This window comes from Anolis carolinensis, chromosome 2 (genome assembly GCF_035594765.1).
Source record: "Anolis carolinensis isolate JA03-04 chromosome 2, rAnoCar3.1.pri, whole genome shotgun sequence".
Taxonomy (NCBI): Eukaryota; Metazoa; Chordata; class Lepidosauria; order Squamata; family Dactyloidae; genus Anolis; species Anolis carolinensis.
The window spans coordinates 179,434,981-179,456,050 of NC_085842.1; the positions used below are offsets into that span (position 1 = coordinate 179,434,981).

The following is a 21,070-nucleotide window of genomic DNA, read 5'->3' on the forward strand; positions in this document are numbered from 1 at the left end:
TGCATTGGATAATCCAGAATGTTGGATAAGTGAGTGTTGGATAAGTGAGACTCTACTGTATATACATACAGTAGAGTCTCACTTATCCAACATAAATGGGCCGGCAGAACGTTGGATAAGGGAATATGTTAGATAATAAGGAGGGATTAAGGAAAAGCCTATTAAACATCAAATTACGTTATGATTTTACAAATCAAGCACCAAAACATCATGTTTTACAACAAATTGGCAAAAAGGCAGCTCAATACACAGTAACGTTATGTAGTAATTACTGTAGCACCAAAACATCACAATGTATTGAAAGCATTGGCTACAAAAACATTGGCAACTAACAAATTGACTACAAATAAAGATAGAATTGCATAAAATTACAGTAACAAAATTGTCAGAAATTAAATGTGTAAAAAGTTCAGTCCTTGCTGCATAGAAAAACAGCTGTGGATCTGGGTGGGAGGCAGACTGTGTTGGATAATCCAGAATGTTGGATAAGCGAATGTTGGATAAGCGAGACTCTACTGTACTTGGTCCTCTACCCATATACCTGTTTCTTGCAAAAGTCTCTGGATGTCTGCTTGGGTCTCCTGTAGGCTTTGGAGCACTACCTGGCTCTGCTTGGCTGGGTCCTTGTAAGTCCTGATGAAATAAGCCACCACCGCAAAACCAAGACCAGCAAAACCACGGCGCAGCATGCCAACCCAGAAGGAAATACTCTCCTGAGGTGAAGAAATGCAAGTCATTGCAATCAGACAGATCAGGTTCAACATCTAGCAATTGGAAAATCTTGGGGACAACATTAGAATGGCTATTTTCTTAGAATCCTCCTTCAGATCTAAGTCTGATTCTTTTCCCTGTGTGTGAGAATGATGGTTAGTTGCAAAAGGGGTCACCCAAAGGATAGATTTCCATCTCTCTTAGACTGCCATTTCTGTTTGAGAATCAAAATACAATCTGCTGTTCACATTTGTGGGTTTTACTTTTGCAGATTTGATTCACATATGTTGAATCACATGTTCTTTCTAGGAATCTCTAGGTCCAGTGGAATATATTTGCACTAGAGGATCTAGTTTTTTTTTTTAATCATCTCAGAAGTGAATTGAGACAAGTCACTTCTGGTGTGAGAGAATTGGCTGTCTTCAGAGACATTACCCAGGGGACACCTGGATGTGTTACCATCCTGCTGGGAGTCTTCTCTCGTGTCCCTGCATGGGAAGCTAGGGCTCGCCTCGTCTTGTGGATACAAATCTTCATAATGATAAATACACACAAATGTCTATACTAGACAATGTCGAAGAGATAAGCAAACACTATAATGGTTCAAAACATAAAAAGAGATGTGACATATAAAGTCCACTTTAGTCCACATTTAAGCCTTGATAATTACAGTTTCCTTTAAACATTACAGTCTGGAAGATACTACAGTGGATTACAATAGTTGACTGTACTTATTATTTTCATTATTGCTGTTAACTCTCAGGTAATAATGTACATGATGCTCTAAATTACATAGTGCATTTTATGTATTGAACCTTTATAGTATTTGCTGATATTTTTAACATAGAAAGAAGATAGCTCTATACTCAGAGAGGCCTGACTATTTCTGTGGCCGATACAAATCTTCAACCTTCAGGTCAACAGTTCAGCTGGCACTAGAATTTAACCTATTGCACCACGACGGCCCCCTAGTGATTCCTAGAGAGACACTTCTCTAGGCATTTGGAAGTCCTTCAGTGCTATTTTATAGTTAACTTCTGGTGGAATTATCTAGAGCAGAGCTTTCCAAACTTTTCATGTTAGTGACATGCTTTTTAGACATGTATCCTTTCGCAACACGGTAATTGAGTTTTACTGGCAAACCAGAGATTAAACCAATCTATATATATACTAGCTGTGCCCGGCCACGCGTTGCTGTGGCGAAGTATGCTGGTATGGGAAATAAAGTATTGAAGAATTGGTGGTAGTTAAGGTAAAGGGTAAAGGTTTTCCCCGACATTAAGTTCAGTTGTGTCTGACTCTGGGGGGTTGGTGGTCATCTCCATTTCTAAGCCGAAGAGCTGGCGTTGTCCATAGACTCCTCCAAGGTCATGTGGCATGACTTCATGGAGCGCCGTTACCTTCCTGCCGGAGCAGTACCTATTCATCTACTCTCATCTGCATGTTTTTGAACTTTAGGGTTGGCAGAAGCTGGGGCTAACAGTGGGGGTTCTCTCTGCTCCCCCAATTCAAACCTGCGGCCTTTCGGTCCAGAAGTTCAGCAGCTCAGCGCTTTAACATGCTGCGCCATCAGGGGATATTATTTCCTAAAGGTTGTGAATATACAATATTTCTGATTGGTTTTTTTTGTATGTTGGAGGGAAGTATGAATGCTGCAATTAGGGGAAATGATTAGCATGTAATGGCCTTGCAGCTTTAAAGCCTGGCTGTTTCCTCCCTGAGTGAATTTTTTGTTGGGAGGTGTTAGCTGGCCCTGATTGTTTCCTGTGTGGAATTCTCCTGTTTTCAGAGTGTTGTTCTTTATTTAGTGTTCTGATTTTAGAGATTGTATTGTTGTGTTTTATTATGTCACAGTAATTTTTATATATTCTGATTTTAGTGTTTTTGAATACTTGGAGCCAGATTGTATTCATTTTCACGGATCACAGCAACACAATAATAATAATAATAATAATAATAATAATAATAATGATAGTAATGATAGTAATAATAATGAGTTTGGTAATATACACTGCTTCACTCCTTTCTCAGCTTCCTTTCTGGAAGAATCCTTTCTTGGGAGGTGTTAGCTGGCCCTGATTGTTTCCTTTGTGGAATTCCCAATTTCCCTGCTTTCAGAGTGTTGCTATTTATTTACTGCCTGGTTTTAGAGATTATATTGTTCTGTATTATTCTACTACAGTAATTATTTCATATTACAGTAGAATCTCACTTATCCAACATTCGCTTATCCAGTGTTCTGGATTATCTAACGCAGTCTGCCTTTTAGTAGTCAATGTTTTTGTAGTCAGTGTTTTAAATTCATTGTGATATTTTGGTGGTTAATTTGTAAATACAGTAATTACTAGATAGCATTACTGCGCATGGAACTACTTTTTCTGTCAAAATTGTTGTATAACATGATGTTTTGGTGCTTAATTTTTATAATGATGACCTAATTTGATGTTTAATCGGATTTCCTAAATCCCTTATTATCCAACATATTCACTTATCCAACGTTCTGCTGGCCTATTTATGTTGGATAAGTGAGACTCTAGTGTATATTTATAATCTTATATTATCTGCTTAGAACTGGATTATATGAGGCCCCTTCTACACAGCTGGATAAAATGCACACTGAAGTGGATTATATGGCAGTGTGGAGTCAAGCTAATCCAGTTCAAAGCAGATAATATAAGATTATAAATGGATTATATAGCTGTGTGGAAGGGCCTTGAGTCTACACTGCCATATAATCCAGTTAAAATCTGATAATCTGTATTTTACAGGCAGTGTGGAAGAGGCCTAAGTGAGGCCTAACTCTGCCTGTCCCCTGGGCTGAATTGGTTGCTAGGAGACCAAGTGGGTGGAGCTTAGCCTTCTAACTGGCAGCAATTGGATAAAAACAATTATTCCTCTCCCTCTAATTAGGACTTTTTTCTTTTCTTTTTGTTGTATCAACCTAGAGGCGTGGATGATGGGTTGTGTTTTCAAATTTCGAGGTTGGGGGGCCTTTAGTTTTTCTGTTTTGTCAGTCACCAGGATTCCATCACTCTTTTATAGATATAGATATATATACATACACACACATATACATATGTGTGTGAGTCATAGAATCATAGAGTTGGAAGAAACCTCATGGGCCATCCAGTCCAACCCCCCGCCAAGAAGCAGGAAAATCACATTCAAAGCACCCCTGACAGATGGCCATCCAGCCTCTGCTTAAAAGCCTCCAAAGAAGGAGCCTCCACCACACTCCGGGGTAGAGAGTTCCACTGCTGAACAGCTCTCACAGCAAGGAAGTTCTTCCTAATGTTCACGTGGAATATCTTTTCATGTAGTTTGAAGCCGTTGTTCCACATCCCAGTCTCCAGGGCAGCAGAAAACAAGCTTGCTCCCTCCTACACACACACAAACACACACACTGTATATATACACACACATACATACACATATATAATGGAAAGTGTTCATGAAATATGTTGTGACCCCATACATTTCATCATTACAAGTTATATACGTATTATAAGGGGATGGTTTGCTAGTAAAACTGAATTACGGTGTCGCGAAATGATATAGGTCCAAAAAGTGTAACACTAACATGAAATGTTTGGAAAGCTACAGTTTAAAGAAATAACATTGTCTTAATGGTTTGCTAATTTCAATTATTACTATCATTATTATTTGTTACCCACCTCTCCTCATGGTTTAACTGACTGATACATCTGTCTGACACATAGGAAGCTGATTCAACACAATGTATAGATTTACTTTATCTTTCAAGCAAAATGTGAGTCAATATTACTGAGTGGTGCTTGTTTTGCATTTATAGGGCAAACATACCCATGCTCTTTCCCCTTGTAACTGGTCATGTGACAGTCATATGTTTTCTCCATGCCACACCATCAGACGGAGTTTTAAAGAAATCCCTATCTCCTTGTTCCAAATGCAAAATGCATGCATGCCTTTTATTGCAAAGCTTGGAAAATTTACCTTTTTGGACCAGAATTGCCAGACTCCCTCAGCTGGCATGGTCCATAATAGTGGGGAGTGGTTGCAGTCCAAAATGTAGCTTTTGCAAGCCCTGATCTAATAATCGTGTATTATAAATCCAGTGGTAGTTATGGTATAATAAAAACAATGTGCTAGGAATTTATACACCCTTGTATGTTATCTTTACCAACCTTGTGGTAATCCAGATGTTTTCAACTACTTCTAACAGTCCCAGTAAATATGATCAACAGTCACAAGTTATGGGAGATGTAGTCGCAATTCAAAACATCTGGAAGTCTACAGTATCCTAATTAGCATTTCCTTCAGAGAAAAGGGAGAATGTTGAATAAGGAAGGGTTGTATGGATGAGCACCATTTTTATCATCAAAGGAGAAGGTCACCAGCAAAAAATAGCAGTGATTCTCTAAAAAGAGGCTGATTGCATTAATCAGTTGCTCTCTCAATAAAGAGATGGTAATCAGGATGATGTTAATTGAGCTTGATTGTACAGGCTTTGCCTGGGGGATGGATGATTTCATGGCTCAGCCAACTTTCAAGAATTCTGTTCTAAGCAAGTATAGGGGAAAGGGAAACAGGACAATAAGAGAGATCCGACTGGCAAACGTAGGTCTTTTTCTTCCCACATGATTTACAAGGTATGCAATTGCCTTTTGTTTCAGAGCCATTATCCCTCAGAGAGAAAATAGCACAATTTCCAGCCTGCAAATCGATTTGTGAAACGCTTAGTATGCAGCTCTTGCTGCTGAGGGACATCTCTGCTACTATTTGTCCTCCTCATTAACAATTTCAATTCAGCCTCTGTTTCTTGGCCTAAATACTCTAAAGGAAGGATCCCTAAACTATGGTCCACGGGCCACATGCGGCCCATCGAACCCATTTGTCTGGTCCCCACGGCAGCCAATCCCTCCTCTGCCAAAGAAGGCGCATGCGGCACAAAGGAGAATAAGGGAAAGGCACGGGATTTTTCCTGTCGCCGTTGCGACTGAGGAAGGTGCGCATGGGGCGAGGGAGGAGAAAAGGGCGTGCGGCTTTTCCTCCTCCTCACTCAAGCCGCACAAGCCTTTCCCGCCTCCTCCCTCACCTGGTGTGCATCTTCCAAAACTTGCTTGTGTTTATAACAGTATTTTAATTATTATTTAATTATTAATTATTAAGGGGTGCTTTGCTAGTGATTTTGGTGCACAAAGGCAGAAGGGGGTTGGACTAAATGGCCCTAGGGGTCTCTTCCAACCCTCTTTTATTATTATTATTATTATTATTATTATTATTATTATTATTATTATTATTTTATTATGACACAGCAAACAAGATATATATGCTGGATTTCGTATCACAAAATCACAAGTTGAACACTTCCCAAGTGTCTAGGACTGTGTGATGTATTTTCGGATGATGCGTGCAGATCCCAGCAGGGTGGCCTTTTGCAGTTGGCAGATCATGATTTTGTCAATGTCTATTGTTTCCAAATGCCGGCTGAGATCTTTTGGCACGGCACCCAATGTGCCCATCACCACCGGGACCACCTACACTGGTTTCTGCCAGAGTCTTTGAAGTTCAATCTTGAGGTCCTGATAGCGGCTGAGTTTTTCCTATTGTTTTTCATCAACGCGACTGTCACCTGGGATGGCAACATCAATGATCCAAACCTTTTTCTTTTCCACAACTGTGATGTCTGGTGTGTTGTGTTCCAGAACTTTGTCAGTCTGGATTCGGAAGTCCCACAGTTTTTTTGCATGCTCATTTTCCAATACTTTTGCAGGTCTGTGATCCCACCAGTTCTTTGCTGCTGGGAGGTGGTACTTGAGGCATAAGTTCCAATGAATCATTTGGGCCACATGGTTGTGCCTCTGTTTGTAGTCTGTCTGTGCAATTTTCTTACAGCAACTGAGGATATGATCAATGGTTTCGTCGGTTTCCTTGCACAGTCTGCATTTTGGGTCATCACCTGATTTTTCGATCTTGGCCTTAATTGCGTTTGTTCTGATGGCTTGCTCCTGGGCTGCAATTATTATTATTATTATTATTATTATTATTATTATTATTATTATTATTAACATTGAGGCCTCTGGTGGCCTAGGGGATAAAAGCCTTGTGACTTGAAGGTTGGGTTGCTGACCTGAAGGCTGCCAGGTTTGAATACCACCTGGGGAGAGTGCGGATAAGCTCCCTCTATCAGCTCCAGCTCCATGGGGGGACATGAGAGAAGCCTCCCACAAGGATGGTAAAAACATAAAAACATCCAGGCGTCCCCTGGGCAACGTTCTTGCAGACGGCCAATTCTCTCACTCCAGAAGCAACTCCGGTTGCTCCTGACACGAAAAAAAAAAAAGTTGAGGCTGGGTGGCCATCTTTCAGGGGTGCTTTGCTTGTGCTTATGGTGCACAAAGGCAGAAGGGGGTCAGACAAAATTGCCCAAGGGGGCTCTTCCAACCTTCTTTATTATTTTGATTATGATTATTAACATTGAAGCTGTATTTGTTCCCACTGTGTATCTGCAGTGTACATAGGAATTTGTTTCTAGTTTTGTTTGTTTTTTTAAACTATAGTCTGACCCTCCAATGGTCTGAGGTACTGTGAACTAGCTCCCTGTTTAAAAAGTTTGGGGACCCTTGCTCTAAAGGCACCAGATCCCATCTGATCTTGGAAGCTAAGCGGGATCAGTTCTGATTAGTACTTGGATGGAAGTCTGGCAACAAATACCAGTGCTGTCAGCTATACGTCAGAGGAAGGAACTGGCAAAGCCACCAGAGCATTCCTAGCATAAGAAAACCTAATGAAATTCATGGTGTCACAATAAGTTGACAAGAGACTTGAAGGCATGCATATACTACGTGGCTTGAAAGAAACACAAGGAGGGAGAAGGTTAGAAAAGTGGAGGGAAGATACACACTCTCCAAGAGCAGGAGGTTTCTTATATAAAAGAAATAGGGACCTACATGAAATCCCAGATACAAGCCAGAGAAAATTTAGAAGCAGGATTTTTCGATCATGCTGAAATTTGCTGAAGCCTCAGACTTCTCAACACACAAAACCCACCATGGTAGTTGCAGTCTAGGTTATAAGATCATCTGGCTTTCGGGTCCCCATTAAGAATTGTCATTGGATCATACCTGATCGAGCCATCTGTATCCACCAATGGTCAGCCAGAAGCTGGTTATTATTATTATAGAATCTGATAAACTGGTCTTAAAGGCAAACACTTTGTTGTTTGTCCTTGGTGGTATACTGCCATTGAATATGGAGGTTCCATTGAACTTTCACAGCTATTCAATTAATGATATTCTTTAGTAAGTTCCTCACTATTCCTTTAAAAAAACATTTTATAAATTGCAGCTGCCACTATATTAATTCTGGTTCCTTGCCAGATTGAAGTCTCATTGCCTAGATTGATACAAGAATGCAGGGGGCTGACAGACCATGGCTGAAGTCAGCCAGTCAGTAAGGATTTAGACAAATAACAATAGGGAGAACAAACATAATTATTTCTCTACTTCTTTTAAATTAGATCTCTTAAATTAACAGCCTCTACTAGACAAACAAAGCAGATCCCACTAGCCTGAAATATTCCAACTCCTTCAATAATAGATGACATGTAAATCTGGATCTAATAAAAACTTCAGGGGATATAGCCGTGATGTGTTTGTTGCAGCTAAAAAACAATGAGCCTTGTGGCAAATGAAAACCTAACAAGTTTAATTTGGCATAAGATTTTACAGACTGCATCTCATTGCATTGGGGTTCATTGCCTCTGAGGAAATGTGTGCTGCAGTTCATACAAACGCATGACACATAAAGCCTTTTAAAAATAATATTTTAATTGTTTTAAAGAAACAAATATAATTAGCAAACAACACATCCGAGACCCAATGCAATGAGATGAATTTGGTATGTATAGCTTGACTATCCAGTTAAGCAGGGCAGGGATGGTCAATATTTAGACAGGAAACTACCAATGAATTCCAGGTGCTGTAGGCTATTATTTCAGAGGAATGGAATAAGAAAGCCACCTCTGAGTACTCCTTGTCTAAGAAAATCCTATAAAATTCATAGCTCGATCAGGTATGATCCAATGACATGTCTTAATGGCGACACGAAAGCCAGATGACCTTATAACCTAGACTGCCACAGTGGGTTTTGTGAGCTGAAAATTCTGAAGCTTCAGCAAACTTTAGACATGATTGAAACATCCTGCTTCTAAATTTTCTCTGGCTTGTGTCTAGGATTCCATGCAGGTTCCTATTTCTTTTATATAAGAAACTTCATGATCTTGGAGTGTGTGCTTCTTCCCTCCACTCTTCTAACCTTTTTCCTCCTTGTGTTTCTTTCTATTTGGTAACTGCTGTAGGATTTCAAGCCATATAGCATGTGCATGCCTTCAAGTCTCTTGTCAACTTATAGTGACACCACAAATTTCATTGGGTTTTCTTATGGCAAGGAATGCTCTTGTGGCTTTGCCAGTTCCTTCCTCTGACGTATAGCTGACAGCACTGGTATTTGTTGCCAGACTTCCATCCACGTACTAATCGGGACTGATTCTGCTTAGCTTCCAAGATCAAATGGACCAACAGTGTTGAAGATGCCAAAGGACTCTGTGTAGTTTTTGAATTGACTGAAGTTCTTGATCACATAAAACAAAACTCAACATTTACATCAGGGATAGCCAATTTGGGGCCTTTTGAATTATGTTGGCCCATAACTTCCATCAGTCTTAGCAAGGCTAGCTGCTGCGAGGTATAGTGCAGCAACCTCCAGGAATCAGATGCTGCCTGATCCATGTACAGGCAGTCCCCAAGTTACAAAAAAAGATCTGTTCTGTAGGTTTGTTCTTCAGTTGAATTTGTATGTAAGTCAGAACAGGTATTTTTTAAGGTGTAACCCATATATGCAAGCTTTGGATAGCATAGTGAAAGGCTAAGACCCCCGTGGAGTGTGTATTGCTATCTCTGCTCCTGTTCAGAAGATTTCATCCACAAGCATGTGGACAACTTCAACAGAAAGGAGGAAACCATGAAAATGAACAAAATCTGGCTACCAGTATTAAAAAACTCTAAAATCAAAACAGTAGATGGGAAGCAACACTCTGAGGACAGAGGAGCCCCAAGGACGGCTAATGACTGAACAAAGGATGCCCCTCAGGCAAGAGACAAACCTTTCCAATGCTAATTAGGGTGATTAACTGAAACATTAATGCTAGCTTACAACTGACAAAAGACTCTTGTCACACCCTGGACTCTCCAGAGATATATATTTTTTCCTTTCCTTGCCTAGTTTATCCATGCCTCACAACCGCTGAAGATGCCTGCCATAGATGTGGGCGAAACGTCAGGAGAGAATACTTCTGGAACATGGCCACATAGCCCGAAAGACATACAACAACCCTGTGATCCTGGCCATGAAAGCCTTCGACAACACATCGATTTCACCTCACTTTCTGTCCCTTTGCTAACTGGATTTTGAAAAATGCATCTTGCTGTGGAAGCAAGAATTGGTGATGAAGCTTCAGTGGAGATGCCTTTTTCCCATGATAACTCTTCCATTAACCTTCCTAGGGGTAGATTTCTCTCAATTCCTGTTGTCTCACCCCCGCTCTTAACTATGGATCATTTGTAAGTCAGATGTTGGTGATTCAGGGACTGCCTGTATTACCAACCAACATGTGTGACTCGAGGAAGGGACATATAGGTTATGTAACAACATTGTCCACCTTAGATTAAGCAAGGGCTACAACTATACGGCACAAAACATGTTCCATGCAGCTCTCTGCTCCAGTTTGCAGCACAACTACTTAACTTCCTCAGCTGGAATGCCAAAGGACTCAAACCATGAGACAGTTTTTGCTCTAATAAACCAGCCTTTGCCAAGGCGCTTCTGCACAGCTGGGCTGCTCATTTTCTCAACATTTTTAAATTACTAGTTGGCAAGAGCCAATTCACTGTAGACAGGGCTCTGTGTGTAGCAATGCCATGCAGGCACAGAATGGGGGTGACAGATGCTCCATTCACTACACTGAGGCTCCTAAATAGCAATGGATTACTCTTTGCCTTCCCCTGTTCCACTTTTGCTGGAAGATGTGCAGCTTAGAACAAACACAGCTGGGAGGACGGAGTGATACATGTGACTTTCTAGATATGGTTGGACAGCATCTCCCAGCATTTCTCATAATTGTGTATGATGGCTAAGGGAATTGCAGTACAACATTTGGAAGGGTGCATAATTTTCACCCCTTTTCCAGCCCAGATGGCATTAAAATATGCATAAACGCTTGAACAACATCCAAAAAAGACTTTAAAAAATCAGAGATATGTCAGAACAGAATGTGTCACCTGCAGCGAAACTAGGGGCCCAATTCCAAATGAAGGCTCCAGCCTGTGAGGGAGATATTTAACTCTTTCCTGTTGTCATTATCTTGTCCCTTGAATTAGTTCCTAATTGGTAATAACTGGGGTTTTCCGGGCTGTTGGGGTTTTCTTTCAATTGCTTCTTGCATTACCAAGTGGGGAATCTTCATCATAGTTTTTTAGGAGCCCCTGGTGGCAGAGAGGGTTAAAGCCTCCTGACTTGAAGGTTGGGTTGCTGACCTGAAGGCTGCCAGGTTCGAATTCTACCCGGGGAGAACGTGGATGAGCTCCCTCTATCAGCTCCAGCTCCATGCGGGGACATGAGAGAAGCCTCCCACAAGGATGGTAAAAACATCAAAAACATCCGGGCGTCCCCCTGGGCAAAGTCCTTGCAGACGGCCAATTCTCTCACTCCAGAAGCAACTCAGGTTGCTCCTGACAAGGGGAAAAAAATCATAGTTTTGACAAGAATAAAGGTTGTCGATCTCCCTTCCACACACAACATGGTTTTCATTCACAATGTACTTCCACATCACTGGCAACTAAATTAGCATGCTATATAAGCCCGAAAGGTCCCAGGTTCAAACCCTGGGAGCGGTGTGAGCGGCCGCTGTTAGCTCCAGCTCCTGCCAACCTAGCAGTTCGAAAACATGCCAATGTGTGTAGATCAATAGGTACCGCTCCGGCGGGAAGGTAACAGTGCTCCATGCAGTCATGCTGGGCACATGACCTTGGAGGGGTCTACGGACAACGCCGGCTCTTCGGCTTAGAAATGGAGATGAGCACCAAACTCCAGAGTTGGTCACGACTAGACTTAACATCAGGGAAAAACCTTTACCTTTACCTTATAAGCCCAGGATAGTGTTTGTAATCTACATTTCTATTCCCCTTCTCCTTTGATAAACTCAATATATTACCCAGAACACTCCTCTTCCCCAGGTTATATTCACAACAACAACCCTGTGGATAGGTCAGGGGGGTATGACTGCTTTAAAGACATGCAGGAAATTATCCTTGAAGTAACTGGCTTGACCTTGAAGGAACTGGGTGTGGCCACGGTCAACAAGGAGCTCTGGCGTGGGCTGATCCATGAGGTCACAAAGAGTCAGAAGCGACTGAATGGATAAACAACAAAGGAAACTAAATGGAGACTTGAAAGAATGATCCCCCTCCACCTAAATCTTAGAGTACACCTATATTGTAGAATTAATGCAGTTTGGTACCATTTTAACTAGCCTGGCTGAATGCTATGGAATGTGGGAATTGTAGTCTGGTGAGGCAATGGCACTGTTTGGTAGAAAAAGCCAAAGACCTTGTAAACTACAAGTTCCATGATTTCATAGCACTGTCATGGTGTTAAAGTGGTGTCAAACTGCATTAATGCTACAGTGTAGAATAGATGCAATCTCCGTCTAACATGACAGTCACTATATTACATAGGTTTTCTTGAACTGCTAGGAGTGTAAGCTCTATTCTTTGCCTAACTCCTTAGTTTTCTCCAGAAGCAAAATGATGGAAGGCAGCCAAAACCTATGAATAAATTATGCATAATAAGAAAAATAACACTCTCCCAGTTTGTCTGGTGTAGCCAGGCAGTGGAAGCTGTCTTTCCTTGACGCAGAACTGAAAGTCATCTGGTTCTGAGACCCAAGTAATGGCTTTTAACCAAGGTTACATCGCTGCGTGGCTGTTGGATACCATGCTCAGGCTTCAGGGAAAAGTGTCAGTTTGATTAACCACATGCATGACACTGCTAGGACACTGGATTCCGGGCCCAAATCTCTGCTCTTTTGCTTCATATGTGTTTGTTTTGCCTGTGGTAAAGTACAGACAGCTCAGCTTTACCCAGCCCTTGTGTCCTTGTTCAGGAATAAACTGGAGGATAGAAGCTATAAACTTGATGATGTCTCAAAATCATTAAATTCTGTTCAGTCATGCCTCTCTGGCACAAATGTATTGCTGCTCCATCTACCATTACCCAGTACTCTGAAGATACAATGGAAGCACCTTCCCTTGACAAGGGCGAGCATGACACTATAGTGCTGAAAGGAAAGGAGGGGGCCTAATGGCCTCACATCAAACCAAGGATGTTTGAATGATGAGACGGCACCTCAAGAGAGATCAGCATCACTCCAGGCACAGCGAGATGTACCTTCAGAGCTCTACCTATTTCCAGAAGTTGAAAAATCCCTGTGTTATGCTATGACTCCCTGAACTCCCAAGCAGTATAGTTGTGGATTTAGAGGGCCATAGTTCACAACTAGAGACAAGAAGAACTTAACTTATACATATATATAACATTTCAACTCCTTTCTAAAAGTCTGTTAGCAATGATGTTTGTGATGAACCACATGGAGTGGTTAGAGAGGAAACTACACAAGAAACAACTGCAGTACGTAAGACATGTAAAGAAAAAATGTCCAAACCTCATTGATACAGTAAAGATTATATGAAACACACACATATATTGTATGAAACTTTTTAAAGGGGTTATTTAACCTTCTGGTTTGCTAGTAAAATTGAATTACCACGTCGTTAAAGGATGCATGTCTAAAATGTGTGTCACCGACACAAAAAATTTGGAAATCTCTGCTCTATACAATTCCATCTCCTCCAACACGATTTCCAGATTAAATGGCAGGGCGACTTTTATGTAAGATGGTTTACAATATCTGATCATTTCAATTCCCGTTCCTGGTATTATTTTCTCAATTTTTTAAGGGAGATTAATTATTTACATCTGCTTGACACTATAGAAGACTGGAAGAGACAACATTATTTTCTTTGTTTTACTGATGTTGATGTTTTCTTTTCTTTTTACTTGGCATTTTTTTGTTGTCAGGAGACAAATTTGCAAGATCAAAGAATTTCCTCACAGTTCAGGACCTTCTAAATCTATTTGTAACAAAAAGTGAACTGGGTTGCTGTGAGTTTTTCGAGCTGTATGTTCATGTTCCAATAGCATTCTCTTCTAACGTTTCACATACATCTGTGGTTGACATCTTCAAAGTAATCTCTGAAGCGACAGCCATAGGTGCAGGCAAAACATCAAAAGAGAAAGCTGCTGGAGCATGGACATACAGCCCGAAAAACTCACAGCAATCCAGTGATTCTGGCCATGAAAGCCTTCGACAATACAAAAATTGAACTAAATGTATCACTATTATCAGACTGAATTGTCCTTTGAATATATCAAAGATCATAATTTTATGCCAAACAATATTATATATCAGTATCATAGTATTCATATACAGTAGAGTCTCACTTATCCAACACTCACTTATCCAACATTCTGGATTATCCAACGCATTTTTGTAGTTGATGTTTTCAATACATTGTGATGTTTTGGTGCTAAATTCGTAAATACAGTAATTACTACATAACATGACTGCGTATTGAACTACTTTTTCTATCAAATTTGTTGTATAACATGATATTCTAGGGCTTAATTTGTAAAATCATAACCTAATTTGATGTTTAATAGGCTTTTCCTTATTCTCTCCTTATTATCCAACATATTCGCTTATCCAAAGTTCTGCCGGCCCGTTTATGTTGGATAAGTGAGACTCTACTGTAATACATTTTATGTTTCTAAAGTAACAAGTAATTTTCAATCTGTAAATGATGCTACTATCATTTTCCCTCTTAATATATATATTTTAAAAAACCAGTCCCCCATCAATGGCTTTTTAAATTCTCATCCAGAGTAGTAGCTTTTCCAAGCTCTGCCTCTCTCTTATTGCAAAGTCTTACCGTCAAGCCATAGTCATCCTCTGAGTTATCCACAAGGAAGCTACAAATAGCACGCTCTAAATAAATGTTTACACCCACCAAGGTCAGCAAAATGAACCTGGAAATGGAAAAGCAGGAATCAAATTAGCTCCATAGGTAATTATTATAGGGGGGGGGGGGAATTTCTACTGCACTATTTGCCATTTTGAAAATTGTTACTCTCTTTTGAATGACACTGGATACTTAGCCCTCTTGAAGACATCATACTATGACAAAGAGTATCTGCTAGTTCACAAGGGATCTGGCACAAATTACTGACACTAAACAAGGAATGATAATTTCCTACCTGTGTGAGATATGCTCCATGACTGCAATGGATATCTGGAGCCATGGATAATGGTGAAGCCTATATTTTGACTATCCTTGGGCCAAAAACATACCACTGAATCAAACTTGGACCCAGAGAGGCACAGAAACACTTACGAGGGAGGAAATTTTGTGAGGCGTGGGTAAGTTAAATCACAAATATAAAATCTGTGGACAAGGGAGACATCATGTGTGCCTTTTCTTCCTCATCACCTCTTACAGACATCAGAGAAAACCTGAATCTCAGAAAAGCAAGATTGTAGGTCTACACAGAATTCTTTGATCTTTCATGAAAAGTTGTAGTATATATAACCATGGAGTTTCAGTAATAACTACTAGCTACAGAACCAAATAGTGAGCAAGACAAATAGTGTCCTCAGGGGGTTACCTGATCCCAAGTTGACTAACAGTTGGTTATTTAGTAAATGATTTATTTAGAATATTTCTATATTTCATTCCAGAATCCTCAAACCAATGCAAAACTCTAATAATAAAAATTTAAAACTTCTATAATAAATTAAAGTAAAAAAGATAGTCATCTAAAATAATTTTCAAAAAAACTATTAAACCTCCAGCATTTTGGGCCTCTAGCTTTCAGAAACCCTTGCCAGCTTGTTCAATGGTCAGGAATTCTGAGAGTTGGAGACCCAAACAGCTGGAGGGCCGCAGTTTGAGGATGCCTGCATTAAACAGACGGAGCAGTTTAAACAGCACGGACAGCTTGGAACAACACTGCTGTTGTAAATTCCTTTGGCACAGAGTTCCATTGACATGTGGACCACAATCTAATCTTGCAAGATGTTGGAACATACAGCAGGGCCTCTGCTAAAAAAAAAAAAATCGACAGGCTCATATGGGAAGGGTTGCCATGCCAACTCTTGACTGACAACTGTTTTCCAAGATTTTAGTCAAGTCCTTTCCAGTCCATCTGTTGCTTGAATTTAGGATTTTCCACATGTCAAGTATGTGCTCACTCCCAAGCTATGGCTCATTATGTTATCTTTGGTAACCCCCCCCCCCCCAAAAAAAGATTTATAGTTCACCAAGGGCTCAGAAATAAATATATTTTTCCTTCTTAAAATACCATTTCACAAGTTCAAAGCATCAGAAGATCAAGACTGAACCAGCAGCAGCTGCAAATACCTAAACTCTATCATATCTAACCCTATAATAAAGTGCATCCATTCTTCATAACTTTCTGTATAACTTGTACCTTTTTGCGTACTGTATCCATTTCATATATATAAAATGTATAAACTTCTTTACCAAAATGTAACCAGATAAGCCCAGAGACAGTCACCTCTTCCTAACTCTGTTGAGGAATTTCCTGAGAACAAGAAGGTTGGGCAAATCCCTCTGGCTGTTTCCCAGACAGGCAATCATAACAATCCATTGTTAATGTTCCAGATAAACCCAAACCTGTTTGTCTAGTTATATGGATCACCTGAAGCTGAGAGATTGCTGCCCATGGAAACAGAGGTTCAGAGTATGTGCATTTGTTAAACCTCTTTATTGACAGCCAAGCCCAGAACTATCATCTTTTGTTCTAGGAGTCCCACACCTTTGTTTCCTAAAGCTCAGAACTAGGCATTTGAACTCAACGGAAGCCCATCAGCATATCTTTACTATTGGTTTCTCCCAGACTTTGCCCTCCCAGGAAGCGTCTCTGCAGCAGATTGGTCTTTCACTCTGACCAATCCCTGGCTGTAATTTTCCCTCTCAGCCAATCCTGGCATGGATCCTAGCCAGCCTCTTTTCTAGCCAATCAGGGGAGCAGGCGGGAAATCTGAATAGCTGTCAGAACTGTATAAGATATCTTATATTTCTCTGTAGGTTTATGCTTCTACATTTTGAAGAGGATTGCTGTACTTGCACCCTTTTTGGCCAAATTGTAACAAATATCTGTGGCTTGTTTTCAATCTGGTGAGTTGGTTTCTTTGTCCTGACCTATCTGGTTTAGTATATGCTTGCCAGGCATGGATCCTCTTATCCACGGTCCTAGTTATCCACTACACTTATCCCAACAATAACAGTTCTTCCAAGAAGAACCAATATAATGTTAGATTCAAATCACACAGCTTTATTAGGATCAGATATTCTTTGTCCAATTCCTTACGCTACATAAAAGATGGTCCCCCAAACCCCTCAAAATGATCCCAAAGTGTAGACCAGGCATGGGCAAACTTTGGCCCTCCAGGTATTTTGGATTTCAACTTCCAGAAATCTCAGCCATCTTACTGGCTGTTAGGAACTATGGAAGTTGAAGTCCAAAACACCTGGAGAGCCAAAGTTTGCCCATGCCTGGTGTAGACCCATCTACTCAAGTCCTTTTGGTCTGATTACAAGAGCCTAGTTCAGGGACTTCTCTGTAGTTTTATTTTCTCTTCTTGGGTCTCACCGTGCTCCTGAAGTCCGTTGGCAAGAGGTTAGCACCAGGCTAGCGATCCCACTCAGGATATGGAAGAGAAGGGAGTAGAGGGCACTGGATTCCCCCACAACAAAGCGGTGCAGAAATGTCACCCGGTTGAAGATCTCTGCAAAGACAACTCTCTGCTCAAGCGCTGAATCCTGCAGTTCTTGGAAGGTTTGACGCACATCTGCATAAGAAAGAGGCAAATGGTCAACCCATTGTTTCCCGCATGTTTTTCTAATGTAGTGGATGAAAATGCAAGCATTCAATACATCCAGCAATTTATTTGTGTGTTTGTGAGCCTTCAAGTCACTTGCCAACTTATGCTGACCTAACTTATTTCACATTCAGAGGTGGTTATGCCAGTTCACTCATTTGATTTTTTTTTTCAACAGGGAGAGATCCAGGAGCAGAGTCAAAGGTGGAGGTTCAGATCGTCCCTCAATAATGAAGCTCAAGGGATGACTGTGACCAACCAACCTATTCTTTAACTACAATAGGTCACTGGTGTGTGCAATTGATGGATTAATTATCCTAATTTAATTGGAAGAGGGAAAGGATATACACGTAATAAATATTAAGGACTTATTTTGCTATCAATTCCTGAAACATAATGATATTTGTTGTTAACTTTTATTTATTTATTTATTTATTTATTTATTTACAGTATTTACATTCCGCCCTTCTCACCCCAAAGGGCGGATTACAATGAGCACATATATGGCAAACATTCAATGCCAACAGACAAACAACATTCAGTTTTAGACAGACACAGAGGCATTTTTAACATCTTTCCAGCTTCACGATTCTGGCCACAGGGGGAGCTGTTGCTTCACCGTCCATTGGTGGCTGTTCTTCCTCTTCTTTTCCTCGTGAGCAGTTTTATGGTGTTGTAGATTAAATTAGCCTCCCGCATAAAGCGTACCTAAATTTTCCCTACTTGACAGATGCAACTGTCTTTCGGGGCTGCTAGGTCAACAGCAAGCCGGGGCTATTTTTTTTTTTTATGGTCGGAGGCTTAACCCGACCCGGCTTCGAACTCATGACCTCTCGGTCAGTAGTGATTTATAGCAGCTGGTTACTGTGAATAGTAGATCTCCACTCTGAGTGTACCTCCACTATAGAATTAAATCAGTTTGATACCATTGTCATGGCTCAATGCTATGGAATCATGGGAGTGGTAGTTTAGCAAAGAAGGCTACAGACCTTGTAAAACCACACCTCCCATGATTCCATAGCACTGAGCCATGGCAGTTATAGTGGTTTAAAACTGCATTAATTCAACAGTGTAGGTGCTCCCCTATTATCAACAGCCTTGCTCAGGTCTTGCAGACTCGTGTGTATAACACAGCACATTATCTGTCGACTTTTACTGATCCCATTAATTTCATAGGGTTTTCGTAGGCAATACATACTCAGTGTTTTTGGCATGTCTTTCTTCTGAAATATAGCCTATAGCATTGGTATTAATAGGCAGTTCCCATCCAAGAACCAACCAGGTACTTTTAGGGTATTTAGGACCCACCTTTTTACCTTACTAAGCATTATTGTTATTTCCAGTGAGTCATGTGTTCTAATGATACGGCTGAAGTATGACAGTTTCAGTTTAGTCATCTTGGCTTCTAGGGAGACTTCATGCCTGATTAGCTCTAGGACCCATTTATTTATCTTTTTAGCAGACTCTAGTACTCATAGCTGATGAGGAATCATAGGAGCTGAGGTCCAACAACATCTGAGACAGCAACATATTCCCCAATCTAGTTGTATGGTCTTCAAAGACAATATCTTCATAGCTTGGTAGGGTTTTCAAAGCATTAATCCTGCTCCAGCCCCTACGTTACCTTTGGAGGAGTCATGGAGGGCCTGTCGGAGAACCTCCCCATCTTGCAGGATCCGTTCCTGTGAGCGTAAGGTGGCGTCCTGTGCCTGGGCTATTTCTACTGCAAGTTGGTTGGTTGACTGAAGCTGGCGGGCTACAGACTCAGAAGAGGATGTCAGTCTAGAATGAAACCCATTCGATATTACAATCAGGGACAAACAAAACCATGCTGTGACTTTCCTCAAACCAGGTCTCTGTGCCCATGTTGGACTCCAATTCACTACACTCCAGCTAATTTCCAAACTGTGACAATGGAGATTCTGCCCCACCAAAAATTTCCAATTTCAAGCTCAGTCCCCCCCCCCCCCCCCCCCGCAGCCTGGAATGTAATTTTTTCAGTCTTTGCTTTCTCCTCAGGTATATCAGCCTATGGAGAGATTGTATGGCATAGTGGTTTGAGTATTGGACAATTTCTGGAGAGCAGGGTTCAAATCCCTGCTTGGCCCTAAAAACCCACTGGCAATATACTCTTAGCCCCAGACAACCTTGTGATGGGTTTACCTTAAGGCCACCGTTAGTCGGAAACGACATGAAGGCACACAAAAACAACAATATCAGCTTGTAAACATCCATAAGCTTCTAAATATCCTCTAGGGAACCTACTTTCTCAGTAGGTCAACATTTTAGGGAAAGTTATCCTCTCTGCCTTCTTCTGATTGCTGAGCTGTAGTTACACCTCATCTATAATCTAACACAGTGGTTTGATTCTTTTCCTCCCTGCACAGAACTGCTTGTGATAGACTTCCACCAAGTGCCAGCTAGACAAATGTTGACATTAAGCCAGTCTGATGGCTCACGCTTCCCAAATTAGACTATCCTGTCACATCAAAACTAACCTGCTCTGGGAAACATTGGAATTAGGGTGTCAGTCTTGGGGAGCTCGACTCTGCTCCCTCTCCCCGTCTAGAACAAGTGTCCTACTTTGGGTGCAGACAGTTGCAACTGCTCAGATGGAAATGCAGAGTTTAGCCTAAGGAAAATCCTACATATAGGCCACAAGATTAAATGTACAAGCATTGAATGAAGGATGTTTGACTTAGCAGTAGTACATGTGAAAATGACTTTGGGATTACTGTTGACCATAAAATGAACATGACCCAGCAGTGTGATTCAGCAACAAATAAGGCAAATAATATTTTTTTATTAAAAGAAAACATAATTTTGAGTCAACAGAAGAAATCACAGAGTTGGAAGAGATCAAAGGACCACCCAATCCAACCCCATTCTGTCATGCAGGAATATGCAATCAAAGAACTCCCAACAGATAGCCATCCAGCCTCTGTTTAAAAACCTTCAAAAAAGGAGGATTGGCATTATTACCTTCCTTGATCCGGACACTATATTCCTACTAATGCAGTTCAGGGTTGCATTGGCTATTTTGGCTGCTATGTCACGTTGCGCGCTAATGTTTAGCTTGTAGTTTACTAACACTTCTACAATCTGTTTTATGTACTGCTTTCAATCCAGGTGCCACCTATCCTATAATTGTGCACTTCATCTTTACTACATATATACAGTAGAGTCTTGTTTATCCAACCTTCACTTATTGAGCGATTATCTAACAGTCTGTCTCCCGCCCAGATCCACAACTTTTTATCTAGGCATCAAGGACTGAACTTTTTATGGACTTAACTTCTGACA

At 40.8% G+C, this 21,070-nt stretch overlaps 1 protein-coding gene across 6 annotated transcripts in view; it reads right to left on the reverse strand.

Annotated features, from left to right (window-relative positions):
* LOC100565946 (uncharacterized) overlaps positions 1-21,070 on the reverse strand; it is a 47,576-nt gene that overhangs the window by 12,561 nt on the left and 13,945 nt on the right. For 3 of the 6 annotated variants that reach the window (XM_062971210.1, XM_062971212.1, XM_062971211.1), the window contains 3 exons: positions 17,539-17,737; positions 14,796-14,892; positions 542-713 (listed from right to left, as the gene is read on the reverse strand). In XM_062971210.1, coding sequence (XP_062827280.1) covers positions 542-713; positions 14,796-14,892; positions 17,539-17,737 — 468 coding nt within the window. Of the gene's footprint in view, positions 1-541; positions 714-14,795; positions 14,893-17,538; positions 17,738-19,391; positions 19,550-21,070 lie in introns of all 6 variants that reach the window. The other 3 variants (XM_008122598.3, XM_003215731.4, XR_507627.3) reach the window with 2 other exon arrangements.